At 35.7% G+C, this 18,416-nt stretch overlaps 1 protein-coding gene across 2 annotated transcripts; it reads left to right on the top strand.

The window, feature by feature from the left end:
• On the top strand, positions 1–16,450 carry POU1F1 (POU class 1 homeobox 1). Of its 2 annotated transcripts, none has more exons than XM_070403500.1 (6): positions 1–142; positions 3,223–3,294; positions 11,421–11,645; positions 14,369–14,533; positions 15,283–15,343; positions 16,240–16,450. In XM_070403500.1, the coding sequence occupies exons 1-6, from the start codon at positions 1–3 to the stop codon at positions 16,448–16,450; spliced, it is 876 nt and encodes a 291-aa protein (XP_070259601.1). The 2 variants fall into 2 exon arrangements, with proteins under 2 accessions (XP_070259601.1, XP_070259600.1); XM_070403499.1 differs by having other exon boundaries at positions 3,145–3,294.
• Positions 16,451–18,416: the final 1,966 nt, after the last annotated feature.

Raw genomic sequence — 18,416 nt, 5'->3', positions numbered from 1 at the left:
ATGAGTTGCCAACCTTTTACTTCGGCTGATACCTTTATACCTCTTAATTCTGAGTCTTCTGCAACTCTGCCTCTGATAATGCATCACAGCGCTGCCGAGTGCCTACCAGTCTCCAACCATACCACCAATGTGATGTCTACAGGTACTGACTCCAATAACAGTCTGCCGGTGGCTGGGCCTAAAGATTTCAGAATGGATGCTTTGGATCTTGTTAATTTAGATATCTTTGCTAGTTTTATTTTTCCTTTCAGTTTCATATGTTTAAAGTTAAATATTAAGGATATTGAAGAAGTCAAAATATCTAAGAAATTTTTCAAGCAATATTAGTAAGTGTCGTAATTTAACTTATTTTTGGTTTCATTGTAAAGATCTGTTTTTTTTATATAAGTAAGCAGTAAATTTGGCTATTTTTAATCCAAAAATCATTTTAATTGGAAGTTTATGGATACACAGCAAAACTAAAGAAATAGTCTAAAATAATTTAGTGTTTTAAAGCAGTAATTTTCTTAACTTAAAAATTTGTTTTTTAGATTACATTTGCTACTATTATAAAACCAGCCAAATACTTCATCGTGAACACAACTAAATGATTCCCAATACCAACAACAATGGATTTCAAAGAATAAACTAATTAAGTAATTTTAATAAACTTACTTTTAGCATAATTCAAAACTCAAAAATAAAAACTAGAAGCAATATATAACCTTTAGAGCCCAGGAACTGAGTTCTGAAGAGATTTCAACCTCTAACCAAGTTTTAATATTTTCTTTACATAACTTTCTTAAATAAAAATTAAACTTGAAAATTCAAATAAATTGTCTGAAACACAAATAAATATGTTTTGCTAATGCATAATTCATTCTTTAATTATATAGTAAAGTAAGTGTTTTAAAATAGAATTATAAATAGACTAAGTCTTGAATACATTTCTTCTATTAAATAGCAATGTGCTATGTTTATTTTCCACTTGTTTTGAAAGCAATCTAAATAGGGAAAATATTATACATTTAGAAAGCAAAATTTGAGTTGATAAATTTATATTCTGATTTAAATGATTTAGGCTTTATATTATAATTAGTAAGATTTCAAATATATATGTAAATTCAGCATTAATCTTCAGCTGTATTTTAAAGAATATAGTAACTACATAGCTAGACTTTGGCAAAGTCATTAATGTTGAAATCTTTTTCACCTACCTAATATTCTCATTATTTAACTTGAAAGGTAATAATGGAAGTATAATGAAACATGTTTCTTGAAATCATAATAAAATATATTTTTTTAAAATTTGTGCTATAAAAATTTAAACTATCACTAGCTAATTGTATATTTTTAATAATAGAGTTTTCTATAAATAGGGGCTAGGAGAATAATATAATGTTTGTTTAATTTACTGTGTGAATATTATTTCAGAATGAAAATAAAATTTAGAATTGAGGTAATGATTTAGCAAGTTTAGACTCAAAACCCCATTTATTTTTAAGATGTATTTATTTTTAAATAAGTAAGTAACATATTTAATAAGTTAGCCTATCATTTATCCAACTGCTCAAAATCAGAGAAACAAAATGTATTTAAACTTTATAAAGTAAAAAAAAATATGATGAGTAAAAATGACCTAAATGTATTTTAAATGATAATAGCATTGAATTTATATTTTTCATCAGATCATAATCATTTGTCCAAATAAGTATTTGAAATAATGGTTATAATAATAAGAGCTCTTGTTTTGTGTTTATTTGTTTAATTTTGCAATGCGGAGCAAGGTTTGTGTAATAGTAATATAAAATAACTTTAGTTCTTTCTACGTGTCAATTGTAAAGTGGGAATTTATGCAGATATTTTAAAATATTAAACATTGTTCTATAGTTAGAGAAAAATGATTTATTTTTTAGGAGACCTGATGACTTTAATTACTAGATAATATTTTAATATTTTCAAAAGATCCAAATTCCCTACTTTTTAATATCTCTTAGATATTTGTTCAAGAAGATATGCCTATACTATATTTATGAAAAGCAAATGCTATATTCAGGATATGACGGAGAATAAGAAAATTAAATATGTGAAGAAACATTAATTAGTGTGAATATTCCCTGGTTTTAGTCATCTTGTTTTTTCATGTTTAAAGCTTGATTTTAAAAAGTTTAGTAATTTAAATTTACTTTCAAATTACACATTGACTCCATGAAGCATGTAACTACTTATGAACAAGTTTGTGTGTATATAGTAGGTACAACCTTTATAGACATCACCACTCAACAATCAACTTATTTTTTGAACAGTTTTATCATTGGAATGTCAAATTGATTGTGTGGATGCAGAAAGCGATGGCCTCAAGGTCTCAACAGCAACATGAACACATTATACATTGTCACAGAGTTTGCACAAACCTCTAAATTTAGTGGGATTTTCATGATTGTATAGAATAGGAGCTTAGTTGCTGTGCCATTTCCTCTTTGATGGAAAAAATATGTTAGCAGAATAACCAATATAAAAACAGTTCAAGAGTCCATTTCTGTAGTCTTTCTTCCAGTGAAAGACCACTTTATAATACCATTTTACACAAGAATTTTAAGAGACTATTCCTCTAGCCAGTTTGTTACGATGTCTATATTGGATGAAGCCTGAACAAATTCTGCAACTCTCAATTAGCCAAGTCCAAACTGGTCAGTCATCCCCCTCACAGAGCATAGGATAGTCAGTAAAGGCTACTGTCCACTGATGATTTTTTTTTTATCTCACTACTTGACAATCTTTAACTCCCTAGTTTTTTGTTTTGTTTTATTTTGTTTTAAAAAATATTTTTACTGATTTCAGAGAGGGAGGAAGAGAGAGAGATAAAAACATCAATGATGAGAGAGAATCATTGATTGGCTGCCTCCTGCATGACCGCTTCTGGGGATCCAGCCCCAAAACCGGGCATGTGCCCTTGACCACAATCAAACCTGGGACCCTTCAGTCTGCAGGCCAGTGCTCTATCCACTGAGCAAAACCAGCTAGGGCACCCCCTAGTTTTAACTTACTCAGAGAACTTTCCCCAAATGAAAACAAACAATTGTCATGTCAATTTAAGAATGGCATAAATGTGTATTTTTGAAATGAAATGAACATGTCTTGAATCATCATACATTTTCTTACCAGTCCCATCTATTTTGTCTTTGATTCAAACTTCTAAATGCTTGCGTACATATTTCCCGGTGACAACGTTGGAAAACACAGCAACAGGACTTCATTACTCTGTTCCTTCCTGTCATTATGGAAATCAGCCATCAACCTACGGAGTGATGGCAGGTAAGAAAAGTTGTCTTTGTATATGAAATTGAGTTTGGGGAAACTTAGATGAATTCTCTGGGTCTAAGAGAATCTTGACCTGAAAGTTACCTACGTTTCTTTTCTGGATAAATAAAACATCACTAGATCAAGACTACTTACTTAGTAATGCTTGTCTGAGGCATTGATAGCATATTTCTTAAGAAAGGGAAACATCTGACCAAAGGGATCCACTCATCATAAAACTCATGACTTAATTTTAGGTTATGACCAAAGAAAACATTTTAATGATTTTATATTTTAATGTTTTAAATTCTTTTTGTACACCAATATTTTAGACAATCTTTGATGTTTTGTATTTATTCCTGCTTCGGGGAGAGAAACATTATGGGTGACAATAAGCTACTAAAGCTCTATGTGAGAATACAAGTGTATGTGTGTACCTGTGCACACAAGTAAGACTGAGAAAGAAACTTTAGATAAAGGAATTTATCAATCATTAATTTCTCAGTTTAAAACTAAATAAAACATGAAAACTTTAAATTAAAGTATTTCAGAACTATTAGCTTCTCTTCAGTCTATGAAGCAGCATTCTGAATAAGTTAGTATTGTCACCTTATGGTAAAATGAAGACTGATGTTCTTAAATACTACCTGTAAATTCTAATGTCTCTTTTTAATTATTAAGAAACTAGAGGCCCAGTGCACAAAAATTTGTGCACTCAGCGGGGGGTCCCTCAGCCCAGCTTGTGCCCTCTCATAGTCTGGGACCCCTCAGGGGATGTCTACCTGCTGGTTTAGGCCCGTTTCCTGGGGGATCAGGCCCAAGCTGGCAGTCAGACATCCCTCTGGCAGCCGGGAGCCCTCGGGGGATGTCCACTTGCCAGTGGGGAGCAGGCCTAAGCTGCAGTCTGACATCCTTAGTGCTGCTGAGGAAGCGGAAGAGGCTCCTGCCACCACCGCTGTGCTGGCAGCTGGCAGCCTGGCTTGTGGCTCAGCAGAGCTCCCCCTGTGGGAACGCACTGACCACCAGGGGGCAGCTCCTGCATTGAGCATCTGGCCCCTGGTGGTCAGCGTGTGTCTTAGTGGCCAGTCATTCCCAGTCGTTCTGCTGTTAGGGTCAATTTGCATATTACCCTTTTATTATATAGAATAGAGGCCTGGTGCACGGGTGGGGGCCAGCTGGTTTGCCCTGAAGGGTGTCCCCTCTCAGGGTGGGGGTTCTGCTGGGGTGCCTGGCCAGCCTGGGTAAGGGCTGAGGGCAGTTTTCAGGCTGGCCACACACCCTTCAGGGTGGAGGTCCCCGCTGGAGTGCCTGGCCAGCTTGGGTGAGGGGCTGAGGGCCATTTTCAGGCTGGCCAAGCCCCCATCGGTGACCCTCATCCCAAGGGGGTGTGGCCAGCCTGGGTGAGGGGGTTAGGGCTGTTTTCAGGCTGCCCACAGCCCCTTCTGAGTGGGGAAGTCCCGCTGGGGTGCCTGGCCAGCCTGGGCGAGGGGCTGATGGCCGTTTTCAAGCTGGTCACACCCCCGGTGACCCAAGCTCCCAGCCTCTCCTTTTTTTCTTTCTTTTTTTCTGGGATTTATTTGTCTTCTATAATTGAAACGTTGTAGCCTTGAGCGGAGCCCAGGTCTGGCCAGGGCAGGCGGGAAGCTTGGCTTCTCCATCGCCGGGGGCAACCCAAGCCTTCTGCTCGCTCCAGCTCCATGGCCGCCACCATCTTAGTTGGGTTAATTTGCATACTCACTCGTGATTGGTGTGTGGGCGTGGCTTGTGGGCGTGGCTTGAGTGTAGCAGAGGGATGATTAATTTGCATGTTTCTCTTTTATTATATAGGATAAGGAAAGCCATACTTTTTTTCTTCCCCTTTGAAAACTGATCACTTATGATTCAGACATTCAGTAATCAGTATTCATGGTTAATGAGAACAGCCCTCATTGATGAGAAACCACATTCTTTATAGAAGAGTACAATGACACGCGTTTAGCCACTAGAGGTGCAGGCAGAATGCTTCCCTGGGCCTCCCCCGCATTTGATTATGAAGACAGGGATTGACAGGCACGTGGTTGTGTGCTGCTCTTTCCCAGCAGAGGCCTTGCTTTTCATTCACAGCGATTCCCCTGGAGCCAAGTGCGGCTTCATGCATCCTCAAAACCCAGCAACAGGCAGCGATGGACCAAAGTCAGCACAAAGATAAAATCAGCCACAGACCAAATACTTTAAGACAGATTTTACTATCACCTCCCTTCCCACCAGATCAAGGCCAGTGCCTGCAGGCTAGTGAGTTCCCAGCTGGCCTGAGAATTCTAAAATCCGTCCTGTTTCCAGGACTGGAGTGAACAAGCTCAGGCAGCTCAGGTTGTGCTGGTGCGAGGTTCCTGGCAGGCACTCAACAAACCCAGAGAGGCCCCTGGAAAACACTTTAAAGTAATGCAAAGCCTGGGTTGGCGACATCAAAAGCAAAAATGTTACCCTAAGATTTGGAGGTATCACTGTAGTCTTAAAACAAAATTAAATATGTTTGTTACGTCAAGAAAAACTCCCCAGGAAGCACAGAGATTATATTCAAATATATTTTGAGAGTGCTATCATTAAAATGTGATATGCTTTCTAATTTGTATGAATGTCACTATTTTGACATATATTCAGTATTAGCATTTGCATCACCGCAGATTAAAGTCAGAGAATCTGAACTCTCCTGCATTTATCCCCAGAGAAGCTACACAAATTGAGTTATAAAACACACGAATTCAGAAATAAGACAGTAGAGGTATAAAACACAAAAGAGAAACCCGGTTATGTCATTTGAATTTTCTGAGTAGTCTCAAGGCGTTCATCAAATAAACCACCTCTACACAACCCATGGAAGCATCTTATCAAGAACAAAGGCAGTTCCTTGTCACCTATTCCATATAACAGTGGAGCTACAGAAAGTGCTATATTTCAAAGGATGTGGTATTGCTTTATTTTAATGTGGTTATTTTATTACCTAGACTCTGATGCTTACATTTAGTTTGAGCATTTCATTAAATGAGTAACCCACTGAAAAGGAAAAGCTATAGCCAATACTTTGTTAGTAGGGAAGACATTAATTATCAGATTAATTCACTGTGCCTCCTGGTCCAAAGAGACAGACTAATTGGGAGCAATGAGTTAGCCACACCATAAACTAATTTTGAGCCTTGTTCAAGCCATTAACATCTTTAAGTTTTAGTCTCTTCATATTTAAGTTGAATGGATATCACAACCTTATTACAGTTGAGTTGGGGCTAATTTTAACCAACTCAACCTGTCTTTCTCTTTTGCTCTTCTCTTCAGATACTCTTGCAGCTGAATTCCTTCTTCTGTCTCTTTACTTCTGAGAATTTAGATAATTCAACAGCCTGCAGTATTGATAGCAGCAACCAGGGAATTATAAATGCTATTCAAATCTCTCCTAAACAAAATAAAATAACAGCAAACACTCTCAAAACTTTGATTCTTGGGTGTCTGGAATTGTTTCTCTTCTCTAGTTTCCTAAGCAAGGTGAAAGAAAACAAGCTCAATGGAATGTCCACCCTGCCTGCCCGCCCACGCCCACCCGCCTGTGAAACTGAGCAAATCAGCTCCATGTACTTCATGTTTAACCCAGCAGGGTTATATTACATAATGTCCAAACCAAGACCTGGTATGAGAGTCCTTGTTTAAAAACTAATTTTAAGAGGAAAGCAAAATAGCTGAGGTTTGGGAATCAATCAAGAACATGAATGCCCATTTTGCTTTAATGAGCAGATAATAAAGAAAAGATGACTATGGCTGAAAGTGCCCACTCTAGTTGGAATGTCAAGGGGGGGCGGGGAGGAGACATATGTAATACTCTTTGTATTACTTTAAGCAATAAAACAAAATTTAAAAAAAAGAAAAAGAAATAGCCTACTTTGGAGCTCATCTCTTCATTCTCAAATTTTCTTTTTTTTTCTCGCCCCCCTCCACCTAACTTGTTCTGGTTGTGTTGACTCTGAGGGAAGGAGTAATTCTGAAGGTCTTTTGCCTCTGAATCATGAAGGGTCTCTCAGTGGCTGTAACCTGATTTATTTTCCCTGTTTTTTAGTCTCTGTTGCAGCTACTCAAGTGGTAGCAGGAAAGCAGCTACAGGCAATATGTAAACAAATGGACGTGGCTGTGTTCCAAATAAACTTAATTTACAAAGCCCTGCAGAGGACTCCTGTTGTACATGGATAGGATTTACCAGTACCCAAAAGAGAAAAGGTCACAATTCAAACTTAGGATTTTCTTCACATTGTCATGCACGGGGGGAAAAAGAAAATAGAAATATTCAAATGCACATTCTTGTATGTCTACAACAAGGCAGAGTATTTTGCTTTGTTTCTCTACTTCCTGTGTTTGTTCCTTTAAGGCTTCAAGCCCGTGACCTCAAAGACATTGTCAGCATCTGTCAGAGCCACATGCTGCAGGAGCGCAATTTGCCCGGGTACCACGGTACATTGAACCAGTGCCCTGCAAGGCGAGCCCTCCTCATCCCCGTTGCCTGCCTTAAAGATTCACCTCTGCTCCCCCAGACAGAGACACATATGGAGCAATTCAGCAAGGCTGTAGTAGATTCATTTGCAATGTGAAAATATAGCTGGGCTGTGAAGAATATGCAGACACTTCCAAGCTATTTAGATGAGTGCTTGTCTAGGCTTACAGACAACTTTGCTTTATTAATCTCTGGGAAGTTGAATGTGAGACTCACCATTGTACAGGAGTCACAGCATCTTTTACCTTGCTTTTTCCCTATCTAGGCTTTAGAAATATATATATATATGGGTGTGTGTGTGTGTGTGTGTGTGTATTTAAAATTATGTTTTATTGATTTTTAGAGAGGAAGGGAGAGAAAGAGATAGAAACATCAAGGATGAAAAAGAATCATTGAATGGCTGCCTCCCACATTACCTACACCGAGGATCGAGCCCAACCTACACTGAGGATCGAACCCACAACCTGAGCATGTGCCCTGACAGGGAATCGAACTGTGACCTCCTGGTTCATAGGTGGATGCTCAACCACTGAGCTACGCCAGTGGGGGCAAAGCTTTAGGAATATTTTAAAAATATCTTGCCACATATACCATACTGATCAATCCCTCCTCTCCCCCAAATACAGGATCAGATAATAGAAAATGTACTGTGTTTGGCTGTGCTAATGACTCATTATGAATTTCTGTTTAGGGTTAGTTCCAGAAAAACTGTGTCCCTGTGTATAATTGCGGATACACTCACTTAATGAAAAATAAAGACATATCACACGTTTTCCTTTTTGCTCTGGATGCCAAGCCGTTGAACATGGCATTTCCTGTGCACTTTTCAGACACATGATCAAATTTACTTTCTGAATGTTTGTTTTCCAGATAATTTATAATATATAAAATACCTTTAACATTTTCTGGAAATAGAGATGGCCCACTTCTAATATTTTAATAAATAATTATAATATTTTTGTCTGAAAATATTTGTTTTAATGTAGACTAATGAATTTAAACTGCAGAAGTCTTTTAAAGAAAGAATTTGATCTACCTGAGTGGAATTTTGATGGGGTTTATTGCAATGTTCATGGGATTTTAGTTCTAATTTCAACTGTATAGTTAATTCTTTATGGCATCCAAGGAAAGTCATTTAATTTACTTTTACTTAAGTTTCCTAAATTTTAAATTTTGGGTAAAAAAATTGTAAATTCTTCCTACCTCATTTGTTTATATAAGAATAAGAAAATGAGAAAAGAGTAATGAACCCAGCATGAGGTGTCCTAGAAAGCTTGTAGCAGTGTGTGACTATGATCAGCAAAAAAATGAAATGGAATGGTCAAGATTGCTAACCAAGTCAGACCTTAGGGCATCTCATGTAAAATATATGCAAAAGTTACTTATCCTATATAATAAAAGCCTAATATGCAAATTGTCCCCTCAACCAGGAGTTTGACTGGGGGGTAGGGCCAGCTGGTCAATGGCCCGTGGCCCCTCACCCTGGCTGGCTCCACCTCCCCAATTGGGAGTGGGACTGGCCAGCAGCCAACCTCCCATGTCCCCTTCTCCCAGCCTGATTGGCCCGGGCCAGACGGACCCTATCTGTGCATGAATTTATGCACTGGGCCTCTAGTGTAAAATAAACATAATTTGACATAGGTTAAACGAGTTATCTAAAGAAACTTAAAATACATTAAATGTGCAAAATCAAACAGCAGCTTGATTTTCTTGTCTCTGCTTTTATTGTTTTTCAGAGTATTTCATCATTAAGTGTATTAAGTTGCATTTGATATTTCTGAGTGATGAAAGAAGTATAATTCTTTAACATATAAGAACCAACTCTGAAAGCATAAGTGAAAGAAAAGTCTTGAGATAAATATTAACTAGATGCCAAAATAAATGTGATGAGTTTTCTTCTTGTATGTATGAATCTTTCTTTTATTTCAACTAACAAAAAATCCAAAATTAATAGAAAGCTAAAAATGAATCCCAAAATTAATAAACATTTCCAAAAATAAACTATGTAATAAATTAAACATTGATACAATTGTTCTGAACATTTTTATCTTCTTTGATCACTTTAATATCCACTAACGCATTAATTGGATGATTAACTGACTTTTTAAAAAGTAAAACTGAATAATTTGGGTTTGTAAAGTACCATGAAATATTTTTAGATAGGAATTACTTCTTTCAAATATTTTTCATACCTGTGAAACATCTAAATTTATTTTATGCTTTTTTGTTTAATCTCTCACTTATATGTCCACTTTGCTTCAGAAAATGAATATAGTCTATTGGATAGGGGTCCACTTTATAATTACATATTCTCATATAAATAATAGCTGACAATTTGCTGACTTACACTATTCTTTTACTCATTACATATTGACATATTAATGTAAGATCTTAATATTCTGGCAAAATACATTATTACTCATGTCTTTGATTTGTGAATTTATTTATGAAGAAATTATAAGTAGTATAAACTCGATGTATATTTTCAGTGTTTCCAAGAATTATTATTGCATATAGTCTGTAGTAATTTATTTTCAGTTTAAATATTTATTAATACTCAGAAACATGATTAATTACTAAATATTTTATTTATATCAAAGTGTCTTGGTTATACATGTGTTATTTAATATAAATTGAAGTGAAATACCTACAATTAAAACATAATGGATTGATGAAGAAAACCAAAATAAAGTGTCTAGGAATTTGGCTTATATTCTCTCACCCAAGCTCCCCAACTGAGACAGACTCTTCTCTACTAATGAAGAATGAAATCTGGAAGCAATTTAAACATGTTTACATATTTTAGTTTTTGTGATTTATTATTTAACCTACTCAATCAACACAATGCTTTATTATTCATAGGTGATTACCTGTCATATCTAGAATTACACTCTTCCTTTTGCTTCTTAAAAATTATCAGGAATAATTTCACTATATTGAATACTTTTCAAAAAAATCGTGTTGCTGACTTTTTAAGAGAACTTTAAAAGTTACCTTTTGTTAATGTCTACTCCTCAAATATATTTAAAACATATTAATGTAGTTTATGTTCTCATAATTCTCTTTTTGTCCGCTCTTGTTACATTTTTAAAAAGACATAATTATTTCTCTGTGAAGTTAAACATTTATTAATAAAACAGTCGGGCTTCTAACTATTGTAAAATCAATTTTCTGATCCTAAGAAAACTTTCCAGCATAGCACTTAACCATGTCACTTGATTATAAAAAACATCACAGATTATTTGTTCAATGGATTAATAGATATCAAAATATACATTCTGCTGGAGTTGAACTTCAAATTCCCAGGAATGTGTGTCTTCTTAAAAAAAGAAAATGGTGAAAAACTTACACTTCTGAAAGTATTTGCTTATTTCTGTTTTAAATATTTGCAATTCCAGGCTTATTTTCTTTGGCATTATCTTTGCTTTTGTTGCTCTGGGGAAGGTGGAAAATAAATAATTGCATTTATACTAAGCTACTCTGACCTCAGACGACTGAATAGAAGTTACCTTTTTAGAATCCAGACTGGCTGTGGCAGAATAATGGACTCTAATGGGCAAAACCCTTGCTTGTATAGAAGTGGTGGGTAGTTACAAATAGCCCTTTATTTTCTTTCTTTGTTTCCTTACAGGCAGCTTAACCCCTTGTCTCTATAAGTTTCCTGACCACACCTTGAGCCATGGCTTTCCACCCATGCACCAGCCTCTCCTGGCAGAGGACCCCACGGCCCCCGATTTCAAGCAGGAACTAAGGCGAAAAAGTAAATTGGTTGAAGAGCCAATAGACATGGATTCCCCAGAAATTCGAGAACTTGAAAAGTTCGCCAATGAATTTAAAGTGAGAAGAATTAAGTTAGGTATGCACTTGGTCTGCAGATCCTTACTGTATAACTGTTCAATCTATTCTATTCTGCTCAAAAGTCCTAGACAGTTCTCATTTTCCATCTCTACTGTGGATTTAATTAATCCAAGTGTGAAAATCCTACAAAAACCTGTATTTCCTTGTAAATTTTTGAGAGCCAAAATACATAGATTTTTAAATTAATGGCACTTATTTTCAACTTAACCACCTCAAATTAGTTTAGAAGTACCCAGTTTTCTCTACACAGTATTTTATTTGAACTTTTGAATAAATGATGCATTCATATTATTCAAAATCATAAAAGAATATATATAAAACATATCCATTTTGCTTGATTTTCTTGTTTTTCAATATTGTTAGTTTCTTGTGTATCCTTTTAGAGTATTTATGCATATATAAGTCAATACATACAGATTTTTTTTATTTAACTATTTTTGGAGAGCTTTCAATATTAGTTTGTGATTTTTTTTTTAAAGATTGATTATTATTTATTTATTTATTTATTTATTTATTTAAATTCTCACCCAAGGATATTTTTTTCCATTGATTTCTAGAGATTAGGAGGGAGAGAGAGAGAGAAACTTATATGTGAGAGAGACATATCATTGGTTGCCTTCTACACTCTCCCCTACCAGGGCTACAGAACCAAGGTACATGCCCTGAACAGGGAATTGAAGTAGAGACCCTTTGGTCTGTGGGCCAACACTAACCACTGAACAAACTGGCCAGGGCTTTATTGATTTTTTCTTCTTTTTTTTAAAGCAAGAGAGGAAGGGGGAAGGAGAGAGAGAGAAAAAAAAAAACATTGATGTGAGAGTGAAACATTGATTAATCAACTGCCTCCTGCACACCCCCTACCAGGGATGGAGCCTGAAACCTGGGCCTGTGCCCTAAACAGGAATCAAACTGGCAACCTTTTGGGATGACACCCAACCAACTGAGCCGCTCCAGCCAGCTTTCTTTTAAAAAAATGAATATGTCATATTCCATTTTACAATTTATTTCACCAGTCCTCTAGTGATGGTAAATTTATGTGGTCTCTGATATTATTCTGTTAAAAACAATACTACAGTCATTAACTTCATAAATGTCATTTTGTACCTATACAAATATATGTGCAGGAAAAGTGTTAAAAACAAAATTGCTTGATCAAGAAGTAGGAGTACTTGTAATTTTGATAGACGTTGTCAAACTTGTCTGTGTCGGCATTGTACCAAATTTACTGCCATCATGAGTGTCCCTTGTAAGGGTCGCTCAGATCTCCATGAAAGCGGGGGTGCTTGGTTGTTGGTTTGTTTGTTTGCTTTTGTTTTCTCCTTAATGACATATCCTCAGTACTTAGAACAGTGACTGGCACATAGGATAGTTAGATAGTTATTGAAGGAAAAAATGCAATTAATCTTTTAGATCTTTGCAAATCAAATAGCTCAAAGTCGTACTTCATGGTAGTTTCTGTCATGTGTTTGACAGTCGTTTGCAATTTTGTTTCTGTGAATTGTCTGTTCATAGCCTTTGTTTACTTTCTATTGAAAAGTGTTTTTAATAAAATAACTGAAACAACTAACCTTAATTTAAATTCATGAAATAGTGAATTTTTCAAAAAGGGTTTGAAAATGATAGTTCAAACTTCTGTAGTTGTGGAATGAACCACAGGTTATTTTGTAATAATATTTATCCATGGGTGTCATATGTAACCACTTTATGCATACAGGTATATATATAGCCGTAGGCCCTGAATTAATATGTAGTTACAATATGCAATAAACATGGCAGTAGACAATTTAAAACATTCATTTGCAGTTTGATATATCTATTACTGTGAATGGTTCAAATTCAATATTGATGGTTCATAGCAACTTGAACTCTAAAAATGTTCCAGACAATCAATGAGAATCTTTTTCCAGGAGATAGAAGCATTACCAAATGATGTAACAAATGTGCTTGGAGGTGTTTATAAAATGTTGGGTGATTAAAGTCTCATAATAGACATGTTTTTAGAAAAAGTAAGCATATATTTAGTTTTACTTGGAACCCTTCAACATATAGTTGATTTTTTTTCACTCTTAACAGTTGAGATAAAAATATTTATAATAAAGCACCATTTATTTTATGCATTATATTCAATATACAATAGACTTTTGAGCATATTCATCAGATATTTAATAATAATAACAAAGAATACAAGAATTTTTAACTATCTAATGCAGTGATGGCAAACCTATGACACGCGTGTCAGAAGTGACATTCGAACTCATTTTTTGGTTGATTTTTCTTTGTTAAATGGCATTTAATATATAAAATAAATATCAAAAATATAACGCTTTGTTTTACTATGGTTGCAAATATCAAAAAATTTCTATATGTGACACGGCACCAGAGTTAAGTTAGGGTTTTTCAAAATGCTGGCACGCCGAGCTCAAAGGTTCGCCATCACTGATCTAATGACTCATCTATCCAATCTGGCTAAAAATTATGAATGGCAGATATTCCTATCAATGATTTTTACTTCTGGAAAAAATAATTAACTAGAAATAATATTTTTTTTGAAGTACAGGGCAATTTTACACTGACCCTTACAAAAAATTATAATTTACCAACAAATATATGCTTAAAAGTGGTATTGAGTAATTGACAAAGATTCGCAGATGTATGCAATCTTGCACCAAAAGGAATGATTCCTGAAAGCTGAAGCTAATGGCCTTCATTTTCCTTTCGCAGGGTACACCCAAACAAATGTTGGGGAAGCCCTGGCAGCTGTGCACGGCTCGGAATTCAGTCAAACAACTATCTGCCGATTTGAAAACTTGCAGCTCAGCTTCAAAAATGCATGCAAACTAAAAGCAATATTATCTAAGTGGCTGGAGGAGGCTGAGCAAGTGGGAGGTACTAACGCTGCATCTCTGAAGGCTCTGGGACGTTTTAACCTAAAAACAGTGGCATCGATTGGTAGGAACAATGCTAAAGCGAGAGGTTTGAGGTTTAGGTTTGTGTTTTTTTCTTTGAGATGAAGAATAACTGTCTTGTTTCATCACACTAAAAGGAAGGAAGGCTAATGCAAGTGCAGGAATAAATTTACTGTGATGGTAAATGGTGAGAGGATCAGCTGCGTGAGGACGGCTTTCCGGACTGTGTGGCATAGATGAGAAGCGGTGAAATGAAATTTTTAAAACACATTCAGACTTTTTTCTTACCTTTATGCTATACTGTAGTGATAGTACATGTAATCGTTTTTATAACCTAATACTAGTGTAACCAGAGCATTTTCACACACGAGTCTTCCAAGTGAATAGCACAAGCAATTGTCAAATGAGCGATTTAATGTGAGAAAATGATCTACTTATACTAATATGTCAAGGCTGGATAAAGAGCAAGTTTTGAGAGCAAGAGTTCCAACAAAAGCAAATAGAGATATGATTTATAGACAATTGTCTTTGCAAAGTTAATATTTGTTTCTGTATTAACCTTGTTATCTAGGACTTGTAATACAAAATGTCATAGGTTGCAAAAAAATTAAAAAATGTATGGTGATTTTATTTTGCATAGCTTTATAATGAACATTTGAAATCCAAATCTGACTTGTTGTTTTAAACCCTACTTGGTTTCTGTAATTATCCCTGTTTTCCCCATTTCAGCTTTATACAATGAAAAAGTGGGAGTAAATGAAAGGAAAAGGAAACGGAGAACAACTATAAGGTATGCTTTTGAGATATTAAATGTCTCTAGAGGAAGAAAAGGACATTTTACAAATGGAATAAGCTCTTAGCATAATATAGGTGCAACATAACATATAAATTTAAGGTGGATATAGCCAATTGAAAAATACAAAATATATTTTAAAAAGCAGATTTCAATAACTTAGTAGTAAGAAGTGGAGAGCTATTAATTTTAAACATTTGTTGGAATACTATGTATTGTTTGATTCAAGAACACGTTTACTCTACAAGTTTTGAATAAAACAGAAACTGAGCCATCATTTCTAAAAATAGTGACTATTTCTACTTTCCTGTTATATACAAGTCTTACTCTGGCAATATGGCATTTATGTTATTAAAAATAACAAAATCAGTAATCAGTATTTTAGAATCTTAAAGTCCAAGGTGACTTCTTACAATTGAAACTAGAAAGATTGTTGTTGATTTTTTTGTAATCTCCATGAGGCTCACAGAGGAAATGCTAAAATGTAGGTTTTGTTTTGGTTGGTGAGTTGTTCACTGAACATTTCATCTATTGTAAATAACAAATGATTTCTGGGGGACCTTTAGAAACGCCTACAGAAGCTTTCCCTTCCTTCCCAGGAAGTCAGTGCCCTCTTGTGGTGCAAAGCGGGATAAACATAGAAAGTCTGTTCCTCTACTTGTTTCTTCCCGTGGCTGGTAATGAATGGTACCCTGCAAAAGACAAGTATCTAAAAATATGACAAATCATACACCTATCTTTGTCGAAGAGTTTTAAAATGTTTTAAGAGTCTTTAAGTTTTATTTTCATGTTAATACTTAAAAATTCAACCTAATTTAATTTTGATCTGCCCAAAACATAATCTTACCCTGTCTCTCCACCCCCACCGCCTGCTCCCCAACCCGGTCTCCCAGCATTGCTGCAAAAGGTGCCCTGGAGAGACACTTTGGAGAACAGAATAAACCCTCCTCTCAGGAGATCATGAGGATGGCTGAAGAACTGAATCTTGAGAAAGAAGTAGTAAGAGTTTGGTTTTGCAACCGAAGGCAGAGAGAAAAACGGGTGAAAACAAGTCTGAATCAGAGTTTATTTGCTATTTCCAAGGAAAATCTTGAGTGCAGATAAGATTTCCTATTGTGTAACTGCAAATTTTTCTATTTTTTGTTCTTTTCTGTTTTCCCAACACAAATAGAAATTTGTTATTTGGTTGGCTTCAAAAATCATTCTATATCAATAACTTTGCAGAAGCTTTTCTTTTCTACATTCTTAAACTTCAATTTAAATTATTTTGATGAATTGTTTTATTTAAAAGAATTATTCTCAGAGGCCACATTGTATATTTTAAGCAAAAATACTAGCAGAAGTAAAACAATGATTCCTTCTCTCCCAGTCTCTCTCTTCCTATCTATTTATCATCTATCTGAACACACACACACACACACACACACACACACAAACACACACACACAAAACACACACCTACACATACACGCACACACGAGTGTACACACAGATCTTTTAAATGTTCCTTTTCCAAAGACTATATGTTAGCTTTTTAATGTTTCAGAGTAATGTCACGTAGTTAAAGACTATCACCAGAGAAAATCCAATTAGATAATTTCTTAGCCAATGTCCTGCTTATCATCAACTTTAATGGTTGGCTTGAACTCAAGTTTTTGCACTTAAGAGCCAGAGGTGCCTTAGAATTTTAATATTGCATTTATGAATACAACTAGAGGCCTGGTGCACAAAAATTTGTGCACTCGGGGGGGGTCCCTCAGCCTAGCCTGTGCCCTCTCGCAGTCTGGGACCCCTCGGGGGATGACCACCTGCTGGCTTAGGCTCGCTCCCCGGGGGATTGGGCCTAAGCTGGCAGTCAGACATCCCTCTGGCAGCCCGGGAGCCCTCTGGGGATGTCCACTTGCCAGCGGGGAGCAGGCCTAAGCTGCAGTTGGACATCCTTAGTGCTGCTGAGGAGGCAGGAGAGGCTCCCGCCACCACCACTGTACTGGTAGCCGTCAGCCTGGCTTGTGGCTGAGCAGAGCACCCGCTGTGGGAGCACACTGAGCACCAGAGGGCAGCTCCTGCATTGAGCGTCTGCCCCCTGGTGGTCAGTGTGTGTCATAGTGACCAGTCATTCCTAGTTGTTCTGCTGTTAGGGTCAATTTGCATATTACCCTTTCATTATATAGGATAATATGACACCTCTGAAACTAACATGTTATGACAGAAGTGACACCTCTGAAACTAACATGTTATGGCATGTTAGTACCCAAAAATGTCTTTCAATAGAGATTTGTTGAAGCATTAATTTATGACCTTTGCATTATTCCTAGACACTGTTTTGATGTTTAGCTATAGAAAATATGCTTTATTGATTCTTGAGCCTCAAACTGCTATTCTGTAAGCTGCACAGGTGCAAGGGAGATGTCTGCTTGTTTGCTGTTGTTTCTCCAGCACCTTGGAAATCATTTGCTTATAGCGGAATGCATTCTTTAATTTCATTGATTAATGATTTGTTCATCATCAAATGAAGGAGAGGTGTGCTGTTAATAATGATTACAAACTTGAAGGGTGATTAAATTTAATAATGTGATTTATTTTTTAAATCTCATATCCCAAAAATCATAAAAAGAGACTATCATTTTTTGTTTAACTAATTAGAATATAATTTATTATTAATAGTTTGATATATTGAGGTTTTGAATTCAGAGAACTGTAGCTCAAGAAACATTTAATCTATAAGAATGTACTGCTTTGAAACTTTCAAGTAGAAGCAAGCTGTAATGTGATATCAATATCAAATAGTGACATTTTGCATTTTGAGTGTAAACCTACTGGCAATGTTTAATTTATTTTATATAGAAAAAATGGGAACAATTAAAGCAAATTTTATTATTTAGAATGCTTACAAAATTATACTGTCTGGTCTCTTATTTTTGTGTGACATTAATAAAGACCAAGTATTATATAGGTAGTTTATTTAGGGCATATATGTTTGTATACACATAATCACTGTCAATTGGATGATAAAACCTTTGATATATTAACAAATAAGTTTTCAGGGGCCTGATAATTTATGCTTAAGTAC

The sequence above is a fragment of the Myotis yumanensis genome, unplaced genomic scaffold (genome assembly GCF_028538775.1).
Source record: "Myotis yumanensis isolate MYYU_CA2020_CCGP unplaced genomic scaffold, mMyoYum1.0.hap1 SCAF_2, whole genome shotgun sequence".
NCBI classification, from domain to species: Eukaryota; Metazoa; Chordata; class Mammalia; order Chiroptera; family Vespertilionidae; genus Myotis; species Myotis yumanensis.
This window is presented reverse-complemented; position numbering and strand designations above follow the sequence as displayed.

Bases quoted from the DNA above. Each gene is read 5' to 3' on its own strand.
- POU1F1 (XM_070403499.1), top strand. From the start codon at position 1: ATGAGTTGCCAACCTTTTACTTCGGCTGATACCTTTATACCTCTTAAT. The intron at 143-3,144 runs GTACTGACTCCA...TTTTCTTACCAG, and splicing joins CACCAATGTGATGTCTACAG to TCCCATCTATTTTGTCTTTG. The intron at 15,344-16,239 runs GTATGCTTTTGA...CCGGTCTCCCAG, and splicing joins AAACGGAGAACAACTATAAG to CATTGCTGCAAAAGGTGCCC.